At 32.6% G+C, this 23,751-nt stretch overlaps 2 protein-coding genes and 1 long non-coding RNA gene across 15 annotated transcripts; 1 reads left to right on the forward strand and 2 right to left on the reverse strand.

Moving 5' to 3' along the window:
* Nucleotides 1-7,117: 7,117 nt before the first annotated feature.
* On the reverse strand, nucleotides 7,118-18,571 carry LOC148239607 (uncharacterized). Of its 12 annotated transcripts, XM_088193766.1 has the most exons (7): nucleotides 15,626-18,571; nucleotides 15,408-15,543; nucleotides 15,293-15,326; nucleotides 15,145-15,217; nucleotides 15,002-15,077; nucleotides 14,866-14,933; nucleotides 12,375-14,803 (listed from the first exon to the last, which is right to left on the reverse strand). In XM_088193766.1, the coding sequence occupies exons 6-7, from the start codon at nucleotides 14,929-14,931 to the stop codon at nucleotides 12,893-12,895; spliced, it is 1,977 nt and encodes a 658-aa protein (XP_088049892.1). In that variant the 5' UTR covers nucleotides 14,932-14,933; nucleotides 15,002-15,077; nucleotides 15,145-15,217; nucleotides 15,293-15,326; nucleotides 15,408-15,543; nucleotides 15,626-18,571; the 3' UTR covers nucleotides 12,375-12,892. The 12 variants fall into 12 exon arrangements, with proteins under 12 accessions (XP_088050201.1, XP_088050120.1, XP_088050040.1 ...); XM_088194075.1 differs by lacking the exons at nucleotides 12,375-14,803; nucleotides 14,866-14,933; nucleotides 15,002-15,077; ... (2 more) ...; nucleotides 15,408-15,543; nucleotides 15,626-18,571 and adding exons at nucleotides 7,118-8,981; nucleotides 9,044-9,111; nucleotides 9,179-9,254; ... (1 more) ...; nucleotides 9,417-9,503; nucleotides 9,574-9,711; XM_088194424.1 differs by lacking the exons at nucleotides 15,408-15,543; nucleotides 15,626-18,571 and having other exon boundaries at nucleotides 12,375-13,832; nucleotides 14,747-14,803; nucleotides 15,145-15,179; nucleotides 15,240-15,311.
* On the forward strand, nucleotides 10,100-13,729 carry LOC148239608 (uncharacterized). Its single transcript, XR_015811379.1, has 2 exons — nucleotides 10,100-11,234; nucleotides 11,557-13,729. It is a non-coding gene; the product is annotated as an uncharacterized LOC148239608 (long non-coding RNA).
* On the reverse strand, nucleotides 17,936-20,603 carry LOC148239609 (uncharacterized). Of its 2 annotated transcripts, none has more exons than XM_088194959.1 (5): nucleotides 20,554-20,603; nucleotides 20,459-20,493; nucleotides 20,316-20,391; nucleotides 20,180-20,247; nucleotides 17,936-20,117 (listed from the first exon to the last, which is right to left on the reverse strand). In XM_088194959.1, exons 1-5 carry the CDS (start codon nucleotides 20,570-20,572, stop codon nucleotides 18,453-18,455), a joined length of 1,863 nt encoding a protein of 620 aa, XP_088051085.1. In that variant the 5' UTR covers nucleotides 20,573-20,603; the 3' UTR covers nucleotides 17,936-18,452. The 2 variants fall into 2 exon arrangements, with proteins under 2 accessions (XP_088051085.1, XP_088051000.1); XM_088194874.1 differs by having other exon boundaries at nucleotides 20,459-20,508.
* Between the last annotated feature and the right edge of the window lie 3,148 nt (nucleotides 20,604-23,751).

The following is a 23,751-nucleotide window of genomic DNA, read 5'->3' on the forward strand; positions in this document are numbered from 1 at the left end:
ATTTGCTCGCGACGCCATTTAAATTTCGTTGTTTTCCGTCTGTGTGACACATGTAGTTGCCACCATTTCGCCCCCCTCTTCTTCAATGACGTCCCTAATTTCTTGACCTATGTACTCCAAATGTTTCATTAATTTATTTTTAAATATCAACAATTTTTGCTCCTAGTCCATTTTTTATATTAACACATTACGGTCCGTTCACAAAGTCCGTTCAAGAAACTGCGCGGTAGACCCGTTCACGCGTTTTCGAGTGGTAAAAAATTAATGCAATAAATCTTTAGAATTTTATCAAGGTATGAAAATATATACATTTATAAATATGTAGGTAGAGTGAAAAAATGTCACCTTTTGCTAAAACATAAAAATATATACGTTTAAAATTTCCTAAAAATTGAAGACCGAAACGCCATTCCTTTGTTTTCTTTTTAATCAATCAGTATTCATATATTATAAATGGTATAATATTATAACTATTTTCATGCTGTGATTGCCGCTGTTTCAAGTATCAAAATGTATTATTATATAACAGTGTAAATTAATACCATGTCTTTGAATTGTATAAGTTTCTCTTTTGACACTTGACACCTTGAAGGCTTGTTATCCTATTATTAGGTCTATTTAAGTCTCTTGAGATTTGGATTTGGATTTACGGGCATCCAAGCGAGAGACACTGGTGGGTGTTGTCCGAGGTAATCATTTCATGCAAAAATATGGTCTCCACACCCGTTTCCATCACGCGAACTATGTCGTGGTCCCGGAAGAATGATGGGGCCCGCGGTGGGAGCCTCGGCCAATTGACATCCGCCATTTGTTCCTGAGACGTGAGCCGAGTTCCAATTTATCGCCACGAGAGCACTTACTGATTGGATTTCTTTTTTCAATTATTCCGCTTATCTGTTAGCGTTCTCGACTTCAGTGGTTTCCGATAATTCTACAAATTGGATTTTCTTAAAGGACTCTAACAATCCGTAATGATTTCTAAAATAAACCACAGAAGAGAAACTCTCGCTAGAACGGTCGGTTTACACGCGTCGACTAATTTAGTCGATTAGACGGACTACGAGTAAATAGCCGAGTAATTTGTAAGATCTTGCTATGAACCTGCCATTAGATTTTACTGCCATTCGACCTCTTTTCTAAAGATACAAAACTAAAGCAAACTATTACGTTAACAACAACTTTATTTTAAAAACTGATACATATGTATAAAAAAAGGTTGTTATACCATGTTTTCAATCATGCCTAAAGCAGCACCTTTATAATATAAAACCTCACACAAACTCGATAGAAAAAAATGACACCGATCAACTGTCAATTATTTTATTATTGACTGACAAAATTTTTCGTAGATTACAAAACATCAGCTTTTTTAATATATACCTTAGAGATCGTGCTATGTGATTTAAAGCTATTTACTTATTGTATAAATCATATAACTTACTAAAATGTCTACAAAATATCGATCTAATAATGTAACATATTTTATAACAATCATTCGACGAAGCTTGGGTGAATGGGAGATAAGGCACATTGAGAGACAATCTGTTATCGTTTAGCTCCGCATTAAATTTCCACCTTTTGTGAATGTCTTAATTTTAAAATGGCCGCTATGTATTTTTATTGACAATGTTATATACATACACACTGGTAATGTTCAATTATGCTATTTAATATAAAAATATATATTATTATGGTGAAAATTTAAAATTAATGAGCAGCATCTCACATATATTTCACTATTGCCGAAAACATTATTATGTTTAGCAAGCTCGTTTAGAAGCCCGTGCAAGGGGAGCGTTCTCGAGCGCTAACGTCCTGATCGTAACGGGCGAGAATTAGAGACGCGATTGTGACTCTCTAAGACAATGGCGCGCAAACTCCATTTTAGCTTAAATTTTATTGCGACCCATGGATATAATTTTTTTTAATCATCAACGTAAATAAAGTTTTTTTGTGAGACTTGCGCTTATGAGGTCTGAATATAACACATAAGTTGTATTTATGCATGTCGGTAACAATACATTTTATTGTAAAAACTTTAATTATACGAATTTAAAGTGTGACTGAGAGAGTGCGCGATCTGCGTCGCGTCGCTTGGCACTGAAGGTTATTGATTTCGTCTTTTATTCGCCCCTGCTGCCGCGCTGTCCCAGAAATGAATTTAATTATTTAATTATTTTATTTCGCTATTTTACTAGTACTTTGCTCTTGTGAAATCAAAGCCTTATATGTTTTACCAAATAAATTTCTATGAATGGTTTGCGCACTACTGCTCTAAGGCACTCGCAACTAAAAATCACCGAGCATCGATACATTGTCGGCACCGCTCCTTAGCAACTTAAAAAGTGCTTTATATACTTAAGAATACGACGAATTGTATCTCAAAGCATTAAGATACACATACGGATATGATCCGTACTCCAACTTTTAAAGTCCTAAGAAATCTTCAAGTTCTCAACAACAAGGAGAGTCATATTCGACGCTACAAACTAGCGTATCGTACAGAATGAGAATCGGCAAAAAATTGTTAAAGTGACACGCGCTCCGCATAACGAAACCGAGCATCCTCAATGCCTTTTCGCAAACTTTGGCTTTCAAATCATACATAAATGCTTCCACTTTTATTACATTACCCATAAACATTTTTGCCACTAAGATACGATAATTAATTTGTATTCATTTCGGGATCTAGTGTATGTATGTGTATCATAAGCAAAATACGCAACAAGGCACAGGCCTTTTGGTGATACTCTGGAGGACGTAGTAGCTCGGGTTCCCTATGTGTCGGCTAGCCCTCTGCCGGCTTAGTCTCCGCTGATGCAAAAAAGCTGCAATCTCTCTGCAGTTGGGGAGGTGCTAAGGTAGATCGACTAAGGAAAAAACTGTGATTATTATTCAATTATGATTAATTTATTTTATAAGGTATACAATATGTTTATAATCAAATTATTAAACGTAATAATATTTGATGCTTATTTATAGCCATAACAAGAATACCTAAAATATGAATGAAAAAAGCAAAAATACATAAAAACTAGTGTGCAAAAAATGGATTTTTTTCCGGTACCCTTAAAATATTTATATTATACCTATAAAGTACGAAAAGTCCGTTATTAATAAATAATACAACATTCGCACGTATACAATTCTATGTTTTTTCGCGTGTTGGCGCCACACAAGTTATATTATATCGTATATATTATTGTAAAGTACATAATAAATATTTGGGCACAGTATACGTTTACCAATATTTATAATCGGTTTTGGGTCGTATTGTACATGTGTGTGTTAAAGATTTTCGAGTTAATTTTAAGCCGATTTACAAAAACCAAACAAAAAAGAGCAAATATGGCGTATAGAATTTACGACCGCAATCACAAACGACGTTATCACAACTGATATATGCGTATTGTGACATTGTTTTTTTATCAAATCGCCATATATTTTACAGAACCTACCGCAAAAAGCGACGGTCGATCGTTAGTTTATAGAATTAATATTGTTTCGCCTTTGCGATTATACTTCTACTAATCCGATAATCAATATCGTAAAAAGTAAAGTGATATTTTGTTAATAACTCGAATATAAAAACACATGCACAATTTTATTTTAAAAAGATATCAAAAGATGCTAAAGTAAATCAGTTTCGTTTAACTAAATAGTTTGATTTTACAACTAATTAACTCAGTAATAAAAGTTATTTACGCTTTACTGTGAATGGGCTCTGGAGACGATCCTTTTATATCTGTATTTTTATTTACATACCTTACTACTCTGTAGCACACTGATTTTATTCGCTTATTTTGTTATTTTGAACGGTTGTTGTTCAAAACCGTCATTTGTGCTTATCTAATTTTCGGTTCTGTAAACGGTCCTTTTATATGTGTCCACTTATGCATGTAATATTCAGTTAATTTATGTTTCTGTAACACATTGTTCTTATGAATTTCATTTTCCTTTCAATTTTTATAATTTTAGGGGTACTTTTCTTAGTTCAATGTTTATTTGTGAATCGTTAGTCTTAGTCCTCAAAATTGTTTAAAATGTATAAAGTTTTAACCTACATATCTTTTAATTTATAATGAATTACAAATATTGTAAATCTACTCTTTTATTTTGTGGAAAATGTGCAAAATACTATTATTTTTTAAGTTAATTCCTATATATGTATTTAGGCTGATAATATTTGTTCATTGTTACTCAGTTCATGTTCATTGTTGTTTTATTTTATTTAGTGTATATATATTTAGATGTTTTGTAAAATTTCTCTCTTTATAAGCAAAGTAACAATTGACACGTTTACTTTATATAATTTTTGTGTTAAAATTTAAGTTAGCGCTTGTAAAAACATTTCATCAAAGAAACGCTCGTAGCATCACTTAAGGACTTAAGCGAACATCATCATTACGAATACGTTAATGTTATACAGTCGTAATGCCTTTATTATTGTTAGTAATGTCTGTGATGTTATTCATATAAAAAAGGTAAATTTTAATCCTCCACGTTGGTAATAAACATATATAATAAGATAAGTAAAACTCGATGTGCTCAAAAAAAATATATATATATATATTTATTTATTTATGTACATATATATATAAAACTATTAAATCTCACTGTTTCTTGTATAAACTTATTTAATATCAATGTCATCGTATACTTAATCCCTAACATTTGCCAATGATGGACTTTAAAACTATTTTAAATGTACGCTATCTTTTTCCTTTTACTCGTTCATGAACTTTATTACTCGTGTACATTTTTCATCTTATAAATCTTAAACTTAGTACGTAAGTCAATGTACAATATTGTAATTAAAGCAATATGTTTGATGTGAATAATTTAAGCGATGTTTGTATTTTCGTTCTCGTTTTAAAGAATCAACGCTAGACGTTAAAAAGTGCTCGCGGCCGTTCTTTTCGCTCAATACGTATCGGCATTTAAGGCACAAACTCTTATTGAGTGATATTTTTACAAGTATTGAGAAAAAAAATGAACGACTGTCCACGAATATCAAGCATATCAAAATGTTTCATAAGGTTAAGATTAGAGCAAATAATATGTAAATAATTGTTAGTTATTTATAATTGCAATTACATAATTTTAAATAATTATCCGATGAATGAATTTTTATAGTTTTGTAAACCGATTACCCTGTGACTGATTAACATTATTAACTGAACTAATTATGTGATTCCTTTCTTACAAATCAACACATATCTCGAATCGATTACCTGAAATTAACCCGCCGGTAAAAAATTAAACAAAATTTTGCAATACAATACTGATTTTATTGCTTCATAACGATAATATTATACACAAATATAGATTAATAACTTACATAATTCTACTTTAACTTTAATCCCCAAAGAATGTACAAATACAATCAAGAGTCAGATAAACAAAGCATCGAGATTAATATATAGTAAAATTTGTTAAAGAACATTGTTTTATGTACAGAATGTTTCAAGTATATATGCAATTGAAAATTTGTATCGTTGGTTAATCAAATTATATGTATTTATATGTTTTATTTAATAACACAAGATTTATTAGTTAAAATTTACTAAATTTCCTATTTGTATATACGATTAAAACTTGTTAAGAAGAAAACCGAACACTGTTATTAATATAGCACACGTATTGAATAACATTATAAATAAATCAACAAGCAGCTTGATTATTTTGTAAATTTTAAGTTTTGTACGTGAGGCGAGTCGAACAGAAAAGAGCTTTTACACTAAACGAAATTTGTGATCCTATACAATTTTATTTAAAGTCATTTTATAGTTTTCGATATTGTACGATAACTTTATATTATAATAAAGTAATGATCCCGTATTGTAATTAATTTAGTGCTAAATATACCTCCGTCCATGCTTAATCTTTTTTGAGGAAACATAATGAAAAAAAAACATAAGTCCATTGCATATTTAAAGTGTAAGATTTAGAAATACGACTCTTTGTTTTGCATCGTCTGTTCCTTTATAAATTTTAGCTGAAAATTACAATTTGTCATCGCAAAGTCAAAGTTGTGTGCATACTTGATTTTGACGGGTACAAACTTAATAAACATGATTTGTATATAAATTTGGCAAAGTTTAATTTGTTGAATTTAATCAGATTTCCAACCGTAGTTACATAGTTTATATACGAACGTGTTTAAATATTTCATTCATATCATTGAACGTACATAATTATTTACCGTAGAATAAATTGTACATATAAAGTATATTAGCTAAATTTTATCGCTTATATTTTTAAGAAAATTGTGATCGTATTTTCGATATAGTTACAAAATATTTTGATCGTATGTAAATGAATTGTCTTTAAAAAATAAATGTATTAAATCTAAACGCAAAACTGTATTTTTATTTCACAAACTAAAATATCCCATCCACAATATACAATTGAACTATAGTGTGTTGCTATATACTTCTATATTTCATTTATATTCAAGATCTAAAAATCAATATATGTAAGTAATTTGTAAACTATACATTTATTGAAAAATGGAATACAAGTATTTTCCAATAGCTTCAACACTTTCATGGCTTAGAATAGTGGAATTACATATTACTGACATCTATTTATAGTTTTCGTGCTATTTCATTTTTGTTAGTTTCATATATAGGATGGCCAGACATCCCTTATTTACGGGACATGTCACGTTTTCTAACATTTTGTCCCACTGTCCCGATAAAGGTCAATGAAATGTCGATAAATAACCTACATTTATATTATACTTTTAAATATTTTTTGTATCTATACGACTACTGTTTAACCGTAATCGTCGTTAGTATAAAACATGCTTACTTATTTGATGTTTATTTAGTGTCAGCTATTCACAGAATTAGTGATAATTTTTATAATTTGTACATCAGTATTAGTAAGGTCATATTTTGAAATATATTTTGAAAACAGCAAATAACACTAAAATAGGTCATCTCGAAAATTTATGTTTGTTTAAAAATGTTTGAAGTGACATTTTTTTAGCTTCTGCAGCATCTTTAAATGAATAAAAATTTCCAAGATAACCTTTTCTTTAGCTCCCGCAGCAACTCTAATTGAACAAAATAATGACATTTCTTCATAATTTAATAAAAGAAAACAGAGATTCATTAAAATATATTTTATTTTCAAAATGTGAGATTTTATTATAAAATGTGAAAATATTTTCCAGACGAAAATGTCCCATATTTGTATTTCCTAATCTGGACACACTACTCATGTACGTCACTAAGCAGTTAAATAATAGTTTCTATATAATTTCATAAGTTAAACTTTTTGCATGGCTGTACACGGACGTACGGTTGGCATTCTTGTCATTCCTATCAAATCCAAACATCAATGTACACTTAGCATTTGTCATATTTTTTTCATTTTTAATTCTTTTTAACATTTTTCACATTCAATGTCACAACAATCGATATCAGTTTGAACATATCATGAAAGATTATTTTAAGTAATGAATGTTTTTCGACATTTTACACATTTATTATCACAAATGTCGATATCTTATATTTATTATCTATATATTTTGTGAAAAAATGGACTTTCATTTTAAAGCTTCTCTACATATTTTTTAACTAAAATAACAAACATCGCTATGACAATTTTTAGTATTGAATGTTTTTCTACATTTCTTACATTCAAAATCACGTACATCTCATAAGTTTCTACAGGTCGTAAAAGTAGACTTTTCGATTTGAATAGTTTTTTTACATTTATTACATTTAAAATCACTAATGATTTTAAGAGTTTGCATATATTGTAAAAGATATTATTTAAATTTGAATACTTTTATGAGTTTGCATGTGATCTGAAAGATGTATTTTTAATTTAAATGCTTTTCCACATCTTTCACATTCAAAATTACGAATATTGCTATGAGTTTGCATGTGTTTGAAAATACATATTTTAGATTTAAATGCTTTTCCACATTTTTCACATTCAAAATCCCGAACATAGCTGCTATGAAGTTTTTTATGTTTTGAAAGATATTGTTTAAATTTGAATGCTTTTCCGCATATTTCACATTTAAAGTTACACACATCGCTATGAGTTAAAATATGTTTAGAAAGCAATTTTTTAGTTTTGCATGCTTGTTCACATTTTTCACATTCAAAATTTCGAGCATCGCTATGAGTTGCCATATGCTTTAAAAGACAAGATTTAAACCTGAATGGTTTTTCGCACATTTCACATTTAAAGATACGAACATCTCTATGAGTTTGCATGTGTAATGAAATGAGGTATTTACTTTGAAACGCTTTTCCACATTTTTTACATTCAAATTCACAAACATCGCTATGAGTTCTCATATGATATGAAAGACTTATTTTATGTTTAAATGCTTTTCCGCATTTTTTACATTCAAAACTAAGAGTATCGCTATGAGATCGCATATGTTTTGAGAGATAGTCTTTAGTTTTAAATGCTTTTTTACAGTTTTCACATTCAAAGTCGCAAGTAACGCTATGACTTTTCATATGTTGTAAAAGACATTGTCTAGTTTTATATGCTTTGTCACATTCATCACATTTAAAATCACGAGAAACGCTATGACTTTGCATATGTTGTATAAGATAAGGTTTAGTTTTAAACGCTTTTCCGCATTCTTCACATTTAAAGTCACAAACATAGCTATGATATTTAATATGTTGTGAAAGACTTTCTTTACATTTAAATGCTTTTCCACATTTTTCACACTTAAAGTCACGAACATCGATATGAGTTAGCATGTGTTTAAATAGACCTTTACTGGTTTTCAATGCTTTTCCACATTTTTCACATTCAAAATAAAGAACATCGGTATGACTTTTCGTATGTTGTAAAAGATGATGATTATATTTGAATGCTTTTCCACATATTTCACATTTAAAGCCAGAAACATCATTATGAGTTAGTGTTATTCTTGATTTTTTACTATTCATTGCTTTTCTACATTGCAAATTATTAGATTTTTCTCTTTCTGGTTTCTAAAATAAAAATTGTATTAGGTAGTATAAATATCGAAATAAATAGAATATTGGGCTCTTACTTTAGTGTCATTGTAAATTGTGTGAGACGAAACGTTCACTCTAAGTATATCTTTAACATCGTGCATTTCTGAAATGATGAAGTAATTAATCAACAATTGCTTACACATTCAAATGTGACAGTAAAATATTTTTACCTATTTCGAACAAGTCCTCTACATCTTCTTGGATTGTATCTTCGCTGCTATCGTATTCGCGTTTCACGTTCAAAAACTTTAAAACGAACAATTAAAACCATTATTTAAGAACACATGCATTGACAAATATAATCGTTCGTTACCTCTACTTCACATTTAATTGTTTCGATGTTATCTTCTGCAAATAAATATGCTTCGTTTAGATTCTTAATTATACTGAAATAAAAGAAAATAGTACCGGTTTTAATAAGCGCCATTATGACAGCGCCCAACTGACAGTTCCATACAAACGTTTGGTCCAAATGCGACTAACTGTTGAGTATGACTGAAAAACACGGTTGAAATTAAAATAATATTTTTCAAATATTTATATAAAAAAAATCATCTCCGATTACTTTCAAACGGTTCTTGCACAGAGTCCCTGTGAATTTCAGAATTCAAGAGCATATCAGTAGACAATTTTTATAGCCAGAGCTGCCCCTGGTGGGTGTGAGACGCTACATAAGAATAAAGTATGTCCCTTTCTCTTCCCTAAAAGTATTTTGTAACGAATACAAAATTTATTAAGTAATATTTTACACATGTTAATGTTATTATTGCTATTTAAATTTGCCTAGTAGTTTTCATATAAGTTGTTTTTTGCCGGATTCGAGTGATATTTTATTCTTTCGCAATGTTTGCTTTTTGGTTTATCGAAGTATTCAGTTAGAGTGTGTATTTTTAAATCCCGATGGATAATCAAGTAGCGGACAAACCAATAAGCATTCGTCGCCATTCGTAACAAGATGTTTTGTTGGATTTGTAGCGTTTTTACATATTTTCTATGATTGAGTATGTAACCCCGCACGGGGGAGGCATATGCAATTACTGGTCGGATGTTCGATTAATAGAGGAGCAGTTTATTTTTAGTATTTCATTTACTTTTTTATTGAACAATGTATACGAGTGTCTTTAACTTTGCAAACAGTTTTATCTAGGTGGGGTTTCCAAGTTAGTTTGGAATCCACGGTTAAGCCCAAGTACTTGGCTGATTTTTGCCAATCGAGAGTTTTTTTATACATTTTAAGCTGGGGAAGCTTATTTGTGGTATAGGCGTTTTTCTTCTACGGATAAACATAACTGCAATACTTTTATCGAGATTTGCTGTTACCAGCCAATTGTCAAACCATTTTTGAATGGTGTCGAGTTTTTTGAAGGTGAAGTAATATCTATAATATGATCTATTAGGAATTGGTTAAATTCTGTTTTTTATCACGTAAACCATTTGAATTCCAAGCTAATATTTTAAAGTGTTCGCGGCGCGATAGTGGGTTTTTACTGTTGTTTCCGTTCATTGTGCTAATTTAGGTAAAATGTGTGAAGTGATAAAAGTCATCTTATCTTGTAGTTCCTTCATCATAATGATAACGAGATCACGATTAGAAATATCATCCGTCATCGGTTGACTGATTTTCGGTGAATGAGCAGCCGTTTATTGCGTTATTAATGCGATTATGTTTTTTTTATTATCTCGCGGTTTCTTGTAATCTGTATTTTTTGTTGTTTGGATTTTTCACACATCCCCAGTAATTCGCAGGATGAGAACCAGCGCAGTTACTGCATAAGGGCTTGTCAATTTTTTCCTCGTGAGAGCAATCTCTGATGAGATGGGGACCGGCACATTTTACGCATGCAGGAGTAGCTCTGCAATCAATTGCAGAGTGGCCGTACAATTGGCAACAGTGGCACTGGAAAATGCCTCTTGGTCTATTCTGCTGCTCCACCGTAATACGCTGGTGCAAGAGATATCCCAAATTGTACATCGCTTCATTATGCTCGCTTTTTTTTTAGCGAGACTGCAAATAATAGCATAGGTTTATTTGATTTTTTATTTTTTAATTGTTAGATTTTTTCAACCTCGAACTTAAGCGACAGGAGCATCTCTTTAATGACGACCCGAAGAGGTGTCTTAGGTTAATCGTTAATGTAAGTATAAAAGGAGAATTTCCTTTCATCTAGCAATTTAGTTATTTTGCGGAAGTCATCGGTTGACGCCTCAATAATTTTTGCTCAGTCGGTGCGCTGAATTGAAAAAAACGACAAACCATTGTTGATAATGGTTTGTCTCGCCGCTTTTTTTTTAGCGAGACTGCAAATAATAGCATAGGTTTATTTGATTTTTTATTTTTGAATTGTTAGATTTTATCAACCTCGAACTTAAGCGACAGGGGCATCTCTTTAATTTCGTCGCAGTTAAAGTCGGCGTTCAGCCCCCGGATGACGACCCGAAGAGGTGTCTTCGGTTAATGTAAGTATGAAAGGAGAATTTCCTCTCATCTAGCAATTTAGTTATTTTGCGGAAGTCGGAATCGGTTGACGCCTCAATAATTTTTGCTCAGTCGGTGCGCTGAATTGAAGAAAACGACAAACCATTGTTGATAATGGTTTGTCTCGCCGCTTTATAATCAGATGGATTAATAAAAATAATTGGCGGGATATTCGCCTTTTTTATTTCCGTTGCTACTATTGGCGGAGTGCTAGGCCGTAACCTCTTCTTAGCAGAGGTATTCCCTATTATTCGAGGGATAACGAGTAACCGAGAGCGCGGTTGATATATCAGTGAAAAATGTCGCGGGTGCGGAGGCAATGTTCAATATCACTAATCCGGTCGAAGTATTACTCGCGGGTATCGCGGGTGCAGATGCGGCAGCTGCAATTGGTTCCGCGGATGCGTTTAGTTTTTTAGAATAGAATGTGCGCCTTTTAAAGGCGCAGAATTAGCTGCCTCCGTTACGGAGGCGGAAGAAACGGAAGCCGTTTTTTAATTTATTTTTTGCCCTTCAGGAGCTCGGCAGTTTGCACCTCAAAGTAGATGCGGAGTCGACGCTCAAGAAACTCCCTGCGAAGGATCTCCATTTCCTCCCTGAGGCTGGTCAAATTTGAGGCATGCTCGCTTACTTGAGTGAACTCCATTAGTCCACATCAAAGATTGCCTCCGCCATGACAGATCTGGTCTTGAAGACCGACGAGTCAGCGAGGGAATACCGTGGTTGGAGTGGTATAAAAGGTCAGAGCATGTATCTCGTCCGGTAGCCGAAACAAGACTTTCATTAACGGTCACTACATTATAAAGATATTTTAAATATCAAAATTAAAATCGATATACATATGTACATAAATAAAAATCAATATAAACTAAATAAAAAAAATAAAAAAATTTTTGAAATACGTATAATGCTCACATTTTTTAATGTTTTACAATAATATAAAACAGAGGCAACATGTGTAAATCTGTACCTAGCGTCAAGTAGCAACTGGCGAATACGTTTTGTTTGTTTATCGTATACAAAATACCAAATAAAATTCAATATATAATTTTTTTTGAAGTCTAATGCTTTCAAAATATTTTATAATGTTTTTCAATATGATAAAAATGATGAAACGATATGCGTAAATCTCTACGAAAATCGTATAGCAACTGGCGAGCGCATCTCGTTCGTTTATCGTATTTAATGCAGAAAAGTCGAAAAAGGCGAGAAGCGCTCGGTTTAGTGCGATACGATATATGCGACGCGCGCAAACACTGCTCGTTCAGAAGCATGAAGTGGTTAAGATATTATTTATTTTCAAATGCTTTTCCACATTTTTCACATTCAAAACTACGAGTATCGTTATGAGATTACATATGTTTTGAGAGATAGATTTTGGTTTTGTATGCTTTTTACATTTTCATATTCAATCACGAGTAACGCTATGACTTTTCATATGTTGTAAATAATAATGTTTAGTTTTATAAGCTTTCCCACATTTTTCACATTTAAAGTCACGAGTAACGTTATGAGTTTTTATATGTGATATAATACATCGTTTAGTTTTATATCCTTTTCCACATATTTCACATTTATAGTCACGAGTAACTCTATGAGTTTTCGTATGTTGAAAAAGATACATTTTAGTTTTAAATGCTTTTCCACATTTTTCACATTCAAAGTCACGAACAATACTATGACTTTGTATATGTCTTAAAAGATATCGTTTAGTTTTAAATCCTTTTCCACATTTTTCACATTTATAGACACCAGTAACACTATGACTTTTCACATGTTGTAAATAATCATGTTTAGAACTATATGCTTTACCACATTTTTCACATTTAAAGTCACTAGTAACGCTATGTCTTTTTATATGTGATAAAATACATTGTTTATTCTTCAACAATTTTCCACATTGTGCACATTCAAAACTACGAGTATCACTATGAGGTCGCTTATGTTTTAATAAATAGTATTTACTTTTGAATATTTTTTTACATTTTTCACATTTAATGATACGAGTGACGATATGAATTTGCATATGTTTTAAAAGACATTGTTTAGTTTTATACGCTTTTCCACATTTTTCACATTCAAAACTACGAGTATCACTATGAAATTGCATATGTCTTGAGAGACATCGTTTACTTTTTAACACTTTTCCACATTGTGCACATTCAAAACTACGAGTAACACTATGAGATTGCATATGTCTTGAGAGACATTTTTTAAATTTGAATACTTTTTTACATTTTTCACATTCAAAATCACAAGTGACGATATGACTTTGCATATGTCGTAAAAGATAATATTCACTTTTATGTGCTTTTCCACATTTTTCACATTTGAAGTCACGAACAACGCTATGACTTTGAATATGCTGTAAATGATGATATTCACTTTTATACGCTTTTCCACATTTTTCACATTTGAAGTCACGAACAACGCTATGTCTTTGAATATGCTGTAAAAGATAATATTTACTTTTCAATACTTTTCCACATTCTTCACATTTAAAAACATAGCTGTGATATCTTATATGTTTTGAAAGACGTTCTTTACTTTTAAATGCTTTTCCACATATTTCACACTTGAAGTCACAAATATCGCTATGAGTTAACATGTGTCTAGAAAGAAATTTTTTATAATTTCCTTCTTTTCCACATATTTCACATTTAAATTTACAAACATCGTTATGAGTTTTTGAATGAATAAAAAGATATTCTTTACTTTTGTATACTTTTCCACATTTTTCACATTCAAAATGACGATCATCACTATGGGTTTTCATATGATATACAAAATATTGTTTGAATTTAAATGCTTTTCCGCATATGTTACATTCAAAATTACGAATATCGCTATGAGTTTTCATATGTTTTGAAAGACTATTTTTAATTTTGAAATCTTTTCCGCATATATTACATTTAAAGTCACAAACATCGCTATGAGTTGTCATATGATGTAAAATACTATTTTTATATTTAAATGCTTTTCCGCATATTTCACATTGAAAATCACGATTATCGTTATGAGTTTTCATGTGTATTAAAAGATATTTTTTAAATTTGAATGCTCTTCTACATTTTTCACATTCAAAATGACGAACATCGCAATGCCTTTTCATATGTTGTATAAGATTATGTTTTAATTTGAATGCGCTTCCACATTTTTCACATTCAAAAGGAAGAACATTGTTATGATTTTTCAAATGTTGTAAAAGATGATGTTTAAATTTGAATGCTTTTCCACATATTTCACATTTAAAGTCACGAACATTACTATTCATTGCTATTCCACATTGCAAATTATTAGATATTTCTCTTTCTGGTTTCTAAAATAAAAATTGTATTAGGTAGTATAAATATCAAAATAAATAGAATATCGAGCTCTTACTTTAGTGTCATTGTAAATTGTGTGACACGAAAGGTTCACTTGAAGTATATCTTTAACATCGTGCATTTCTGAAAAGATTAATTAATTAATCAACAATTGCTTACACGTTCAAACGTGACAGTAAAAATATTTATACCTATTTCGAACAAATCACCTACATCGTCACGGATCGTATCTTCACTGCTATCGTATTCGCGTTTCACGTTCAAAAACTTTAAAACGAACAATTAAAACCATTATTTAAGATCACATGCATTGACAAATATAATTGTTCGTTACCTCTACTTCACATTGAATTGTTTCGATGTCATCTTCTGTAAACAAATATCCTTTGTTTAGATTCTTAATTATACTGAAATAAAAGAAAATAGTACCGGTTTTAATAAGCGCCATTGTGACAACGCCCAACTGACAGTTCTATACAAACGTTTGGTCCAAATGCGACTAACTGTTGAGTATGACTTAAAAACACGGTTGAAATTAAAATAATATTTTTCAAATATTCATATAAAAAAAAATAATAAAAAATCATCTCCGATTACTTTCAAACGGTTCTTGCACAGAGTCCCTGTGAATTTCAGAATTCAAGAGCATATCAGTAGACAATTTTTATAGCCAGAGTTGCCCCTGGTGAGTGTGAGACGCTACATAAGAATAAAGTATGTCCCGTTCTCTTCCCTAAAAGTATTTTGTATTGAACACAAAATTTATTAAGTAATATTTTACACATGTTAATGTTATTATTGCTATTTGAATTTGCCTAGTAGTTTTCATATAAGTTGTTTTTTGCCGGATTCGAGTGATCTTTTATTCTTTCGCGATGTTTGCTTTTTGGTTTATCGAAGTATTCAGTTTGAATGTATTTTTTAAGTCCCGATGGATAATCAAGTTGCCGACAAACCAATAAGCATTTGTCGCCATTCGTAACGAAATGTTTTGTTGGATTTGTAGCGTTTTTACATATTTTCTATGATTGAGTATGTAACCCCGCGCGGGGGAGGCATATGCAATTACTGGTTGGATGTTCGATTAATAGAGGAGCAGTTTATTTTTAGTATTTAATTTACTTTTTTATTGAACAATGTATACGAGTGTCTTTAACTTTGCAAACAGTTTTATCTAGGTGGGGTTTCCAAATTAGTTTGGAATCCACGGTAAAGCCCAAGTACTTGGCTGATTTTTGCCAATCGAGAGTTTTCTTATACATTTTTAGCTGGGGAAGTTTATTTGTGGTATAGGCGTTTTTCTTCTACGGATAAACATAACTGCAATACTCTTATCGAGATTTGCTGTTACCAGCCATTTGTCAAACCATTTTTAAATGGTGTCGAGTTTTTTGAAGGTGAAGTAATATCTATAATATGATCTATTAGGAATTGGTTAAATTCTGTTTTTTATCACGTAAACCATTTGAATTCCAAGCTAATATTTTAAAGTGTTCGCGGCGCGATTGTGGGTTTTAACTGTTGTTTCCGTTCATTGTGCTAATTTAGGTAAAATGTGTGAGGTGATAAAAGTCATCTCATCTTGTTGTTCCTTCATTATAATGATAACGAGATCACGATTAGGAATGTCATCAGTCATCGGTTGACTGACCGGTGCGGGTTTTCCTTTTAGTTTTTCGGTGAATGAGCAACCGTTTATTTCATTATTAATGTGATTATGTTTTTTTATTATCTCGTGGTTTCTTGTAATCTGTATTTTTTTGTTGTTTGGATTTTTCACACATCCCCAGTAATTCGCAGGATGAGAACCAGCGCAGTTACTGCATAAGGGCTTGTCAATTTTTTCCTCGTGAGAGCAATCTCTGATGAGATGGGGACCGGTACATTTTACGCATGCAGGAGTAGCTCAGCAATCAATCGCAGAGTGGCCAAACAATTGGGAACGGTGGCACTGGAAAATGCCTCTTGTTCTATTCTGTTGCTCCACCGTAATACGCTAGTGCAAGAGTTATCCCAAATTGTACATCGCTTCATTATGCTCGCTTTCTTTTAGCGAGACTGCAAATAATAGCATAGGTTTATTTGATTTTTTAATTGTTAGATTTTTTAACCTCGAACTTAAGCGACAGGAGCATCTCTTTAATTTCGTCGCCGTTAAAGTCGGCGTTCAGCCCCCGGATGACGACCCGAAGAAGTGTCTTCGGTTAATCGTTAATGTAAGTATAAAAGGAGAATTTCCTTTCATCTAGCAATTTAGTTATTTTGCGGAAGTCATCGGTTGACGCCTCAATAATTTTTGCTCAGTCGGTGCGCTGAATTGAAGAAAACGACAAACCATTGTTGATAATGGTTTGTCTCGCCGCTTTATAATCAGATGGATTAATAAGAATAATTGGCGTGATATTCGCCTTTTTTATTTCCGTTGCTACTATTGGCGGAGTGCTAGGCCGTAACCTCTTCTTAGCAGTGGACTATTCCCTATTATTCGAGGGATAACGAGTAACCGATAGCGCGGTTGATATATCAGTGAAGAATGTCGCGGGTGCGGAGGCAATGTTCAATATCACTAATCCGGTCGAAGTATTACTCGCGGGTATCGCGGGTGCAGATGCGGTAGCTGCAATTGGTTCCGCGGATGCGTTTAGTTTTTTAGAATAGAATGTGCGCCTTTTAAAGGCGCAGAATTAGCTGCCTCCGTTACGGAGGCGGAAGAAACGGAAGCCGTTTTTTAATTTATTTTTTGCCCTTCAGGAGCTCGGCAGTTTGCACCTCAAAGTAGATGCGGAGTCGACGCTCAAGAAACTCCCTGCGAAGGATCTCCATTTCCTCCCTGAGGCTGGTCAAATTTGAGGCATGCTCGCTTACTTGAGTGAACTCCATTAGTCCACATCAAAGATTGCCTCCGCCATGACAGATCTGGTCTTGAAGACCGACGAGTCAGCGAGGGAATACCGTGGTTGGAGTGGTATAAAAGGTCAGAGCATGTATCTCGTCCGGTAGCCGAAACAAGACTTTCATTAACGGTCACTACATTATAAAGATATTTTAAATATCAAAATTAAAATCGATATACATATGTACATAAATAAAAATCAATATAAACTAAATAAAAAAAATAAAAAAAATTTTGAAATACGTATAATGCTCACATTTTTTAATGTTTTACAATAATATAAAACAGAGGCAACATGTGTAAATCTGTACCTAGCGTCAAGTAGCAACTGGCGAATACGTTTTGTTTGTTTATCGTATACAAAATACCAAATAAAATTCAATATATAATTTTTTTTGAAGTCTAATGCTTTCAAAATATTTTATAATGTTTTTCAATATGATAAAAATGATGAAACGATATGCGTAAATCTCTACGAAAATCGTATAGCAACTGGCGAGCGCATCTCGTTCGTTTATCGTATTTAATGCAGAAAAGTCGAAAAAGGCGAGAAGCGCTCGGTTTAGTGCGAAACGATATATGCGCCGCGCGCAAACACTGCTCGTTCAGAAGCATGAAGTGGTTAAGATATTATTTATTTTCAAATGCTTTTCCACATTTTTCACATTCAAAACTACGAGTATCGTTATGAGATTACATATGTTCTGAGAGATAGATTTTGGTTTTGAATGCTTTTTACATTTTAATATTCAATCACGAGTAATGCTATGACTTTTCGTATGTTGTAAGTAATAATGTTTAGTTTTATAAGCTTTCCCACATTTTTCACATTTAAAGTCACGAGTAACGCTATGAATTTTTATATGTGATAAAATACATCGTTTACTTTTAAATCCTTTTCCACATTTTTCACATTTAAAGTCACGAGTAACTCTACGAGTTTTCGTATGTTGAAAAAGATAATTTTTAGTTTTAAATGCCTTTCCACATTTTTGACATTCAAAGTCACGAACAATACTATGAGTTTGTATATGTCTTAAAAGATGTCGTTTAGTTTTAAATCCTTTTCCACATTTTTCACATTTATAGACACCAGTAACATTATGACTTTTCATATGTTGTAAAAGATATTGTTTAGTTTTAAATGCTTTACCACATTTTTCACATTTAAAGTCACTAGTAACGCTATGTCTTTTTATATGTGATAAAATACATCGTTTACTTTTTAACACTTTTCCACATTGTGCACATTCAAAACTACGAGTATCAATATGAGATCGTTTATGTTTTAATAAATAGTATTTACTTTTGAATATTTTTTTACATTTTTCACATTCAATGTTACGAGTGACGATATGACTTTGCATATGTTTTAAAAGACATTGTTTAGTTTTATACGCTTTTCCACATTTTTCACATTCAAAACTACGAGTATCACTATGAGATTGCATATGTTGTAAAAGATAATATTTACTTTTATGTGCTTTTCCACATTTTTCACATTTGAAGTCACGAACAACGCTATGACTTTGAATATGCTGTAAATGATGATATTCACTTTTATACGCTTTTCCACATTTTTCACATTTGAAGTCACGAACAACGCTATGTCTTTGAATATGCTGTAAAAGATAATATTTACTTCTTAATACTTTTCCACATTCTTCACATTTAAAGTTACAAACATAGCTGTGATATTTTATATGTTTTGAAAGACGTTCTTTACTTTTAAATGCTTTTCCACATATTTCACATTTGAAGTCACAAATATCGCTATGAGTTAACATGTGTCTAGAAAGAAATTTATTATAATTTCCTTCTTTTCCACATATTTCACATTTAAATTTACAAACATCGTTATGAGTTTTAGAATGAATAAAAAGATATTCTTTACTTTTGTATACTTTTCCACATTTTTCACATTCAAAATGACGATCATCACTATGGGTTTTCATATGAAGTACAAAATTTTGTTTGAATTTAAATGCTTTTTTGCATATTTTACATTTAAAATTACGAATATCGCTATGAGTTTTAATATGTTTTGAAAGATTATTTTTAACTTTGAAAGCTTTTCCGCATATATTACATTCAAAGTCACAAACATCGCTATGAGTTGTCATATGTGGTGAAATACTAGTTTTATATTTAAATGCTTTTCCGCATATTTCACATTGAAAATCACGATTATCATTATGAGTTTTCATGTGTTTTGAAAGATATTTTTTAAATTTGAATGCTCTTCCACATTTTTCACATTCAAAATAAAGAACACCGCAATGCCTTTTCATATGTTGTAAAAGATTATGTTTTAATTTGAATGCGCTTCCACATATTTCACATTTAAAGGCACGAACATTACTATTCATTGCTATTCCACATTGCAAATTATTAGATATTTCTCTTTCTGGTTTCTAAAATAAAAATTGTATTAGGTAGTATAAATATCAAAATAAATAGAATATCGAGCTCTTACTTTAGTGTCATTGTATATTGTGTGATACGAAAGGTTCACTTGAAGTATATCTTTAACATCGTGCATTTCTGAAACGATTAATTAATTAATCAACAATTGCTTACACGTTCAAATGTGACAGTAAAAATATTTATACCTATTTCGAACAAGTCGTCTACATCGTCACGGATCGTATCTTCACTGCTATCGTATTCGCGTTTTACATTCAAAAACTTTAAAACGTACAATTAAAACCATTATTTAAGATCACATGCATCGACAAATATAATTGTTCGTTACCTCTACTTCACATTGAATTGTTTCGATGTCATCTTCTGTAAACAAATATCCTTTGTTTAGATTCTTAATTATACTGAAATAAAAGAAAATAGTACCGGTTTTAATAAGCTCCATTGTGACAGCGCCCAACTGACAGTTCTATACTAACGTTTGGTCCAAATACGACCAATTGTTGAGTATGACCGGAAAACACGGGGAGTTAAAATTTTCATTAAACTTGCTAATTATTAAAATAATAATCATTCTTGTTTCGGCTACCGGACGAGATACACGCTCTGAGCACACCACTCCAACGACGGTTTTCCCCCGCTGACTCATCGGTCTTCCGACCGGCTCTGTCATGGCGGAGCCAATCTTTGACGTGGACTCCCTAAGCATGGAGCTCAAGTAAGTGAGCATGCCTCAGACTTGACGAACCTCAGAGAGGAAATGGAGATCCTTCGCCAGGAACTCCTTGAGGAACGTCGACTCCGCATCTACCTTGAGGTGCAAATTGCCGAGCTCCTGAAGGGCAAAAAACCAAATAAAAAAACGGCTTCCGTTTCTTTCGCGTCTGCAACGGAGGCAGTTATTTCTGCGCCTCTATAAGGCGCACATTCTACTCAAATAAAAAAAAATAATAAACAAAACGTATCCGCGGTACCAATCGTTGTTACCGCATCTGCACCCACGATACCCTCGAGTAACGTTTCGACCGGAATAGTGACATTGAACACTGCCTCTGCACCCGCGACATTTCTCGCTGATAAACTGACCGCGCCCTCGACTACTCGTTATCCCTCGAATAATAGGGAATCGTCCCCTGCTAAGAAGAGGCTACGGCCTAGCACACCGCCAATAGTAAAAACGGAAATAAAAAAGGCGAATATCCCACCAATTATACTTAATAATCCATCAGATTACAAAGCGGCGAGACAAACCATTATCAACAATGGTTTGTCGTTTTCCTCTATTCAGCGCACCGACTGCGCAAAAATTATTGTGGCGTCAACCGATGACTTCCGCAAAATTACTAAATTGTTAGATGAAAGGAAATTCTCCTTTCATACCTACACACTAACCGAAGACAAACCTCTTCGGGTAGTCATCAGGGGGCTAAACGCTGACTTTACCTGCGACGAAATTAAAGAGGAGCTCCTGTCGCTCAAGTTCGAGGTTGAATCCATCAACCAATTAAAAAATAAAAAGTCAAGCAAACCTATGCTATTATTTGCAGTTTTGCTAAAAAAAAGCGAGCACAATAAATCAATATACAATTTGGGATATCTCCTGCACCAGCGTATTACGGTGGAGCAGCAGAATAGACCAAAAGGCATTCTCCAGTGCCATCGTTGCTAATTGTTCGGCCACTCTGCGATTAATTGCAGAGCTACTCCTGCATGCGTAAAATGTGCCGGTCCCCATCTCACCAGAGATTGCTCCCACGAGGAAAAAATTGATAAGCCCCTATGCAGTAACTGCGCCGGTTCTCATCCTGCGAATTACGGGGGATGTGCTAAAAACCCAAACAATAAAAAAAATATAGATTACAAGAAACCGCGAGATAATAAAAAAACCCATAACCATATTAATAATAAAATAAACGGCTGCTCATTCGCCGAAAAACTTAAAGGAAACCCGGAAGAGACTCCTATCAATAATGTGACAACAGAGAACCCCTCCAATCGCGACGTCATAATCAAGATGTTTATGGAATTAAGTGAAAAAATGAAATTTATCAGTTCCCACCTATTGCCAACATTATGATGTGCAAAAAAAAAGGGAAAACCTACCACCGCAAAATTTTAAGGATATTAGCGTGGAATGCTAATGGCCTTCGCGATAAAAAATTCGAACTTAATCAATTCCTCATAGATCAAAACATAGATATAGCTCTTATTTCCGAAACACACCTAAATGAATCGATAAAAATTAACTTTGCTAATTACAAAACCTATCGCTCGGACAGGCAAATCGGTGCCGGGGTAGGAACTGCAATTTACATTAAAAACGAGATAAAGCATAATGATGCGCTTACAAAAACATTTAATAAGCTTGAAGTTACAACTTTAGAAGTTAAAGCTGATGCTCGATCGCCCATAATTATTCATTCTGTATATACCCCACCGACACCGGCGTATCCCATTGAAGATTTACAACATTTATTTAACTATTCGCAACCTATTTTTGCTGCAGGGGACTTTAACTCCAAGCATAGAGAATGGAATTGTAGGGCGACTAACAAAAATGGTAGAACGCTAAATAAATTTGCCAAAGATAATAATAACATAAACTTAGAAATCCCAACAGATCCAACCCACTATTCAACACGGGGTGTTTCAGATATTTTAGATATTGCCATAACAAACAACTTACCCACATGCAATATAGAGGTCCACAATAGTCTCGCGTCTGATCATAACCCAGTCATATTTTGCCTTCCAATAAATTTTGATATTAACATTAGAAGAAACCAGTGGCGTAGCTATGGGGGGGCGGAGGGGGCGGGCCACCCCGGGCGGCACTTGCTTGGGGGCGGCATATTCGCGATTGAATCGTCTAGTGTGGTTCTTAACCCTGAATAAACTAAAATTTATGTAAATCTACGAATACCAAGAGCTTAACAATAATCAATTTATTATTTTAAGAAATGCTGATTTTATGACACTGCAAAAAAATGTATGGGGGGGGCGGCAATTTTAAGGATTGCCCCGGGTGGCACATACCCTAGCTACGCCACTGGAAGAAACATAAAGAAAGTACAGTGGGATTTCTTCCCTTATTACTTAGAGCAAACCCTATCTGAACAAAAAGAGCTTAACAACACGGTAGAAATAGAAGAAGAAATTAATACTCTCACTTGCTCAATAAACAAATCGATAGAACGAGTTACTCTCGAAAGAAAGACAAACAAAGATATTTCTTTACCAAATAATATTCGCGAACTTATTAAAATTAAAAATCAAATTCGTAGGAAATGGCAACAATCTAAGAATAAGTCAGATAAATCAAAATTAAACCACTTACAGTCCGAAATAAAAACTGCAATTTCAGAATACAATAATGAACTATGGGAGAATAAACTTACCGACCTAAACCCTGAAGACAATTCCCTTTGGAATATGTCAAAAATTTTACGCAGAGATCCAGTAGATATAAAAAAAATTATGACTCCTTCACAAGTGCTAGTTTATTCTTTAGAAGATAAAGCAGAAGCTATTGCCGATAGCCTCCAAGATTAATGTACAATTAACTTATCTTTAATAAATGAAGACTTTAAAAACAAAATAGAAAAAGAAATTAGAACTACTCTA

Source organism: Plectrocnemia conspersa, unplaced genomic scaffold (assembly GCF_051122295.1).
Source record: "Plectrocnemia conspersa isolate PC_06_02 unplaced genomic scaffold, ASM5112229v1 ptg000001l, whole genome shotgun sequence".
Taxonomy (NCBI): Eukaryota; Metazoa; Arthropoda; class Insecta; order Trichoptera; family Polycentropodidae; genus Plectrocnemia; species Plectrocnemia conspersa.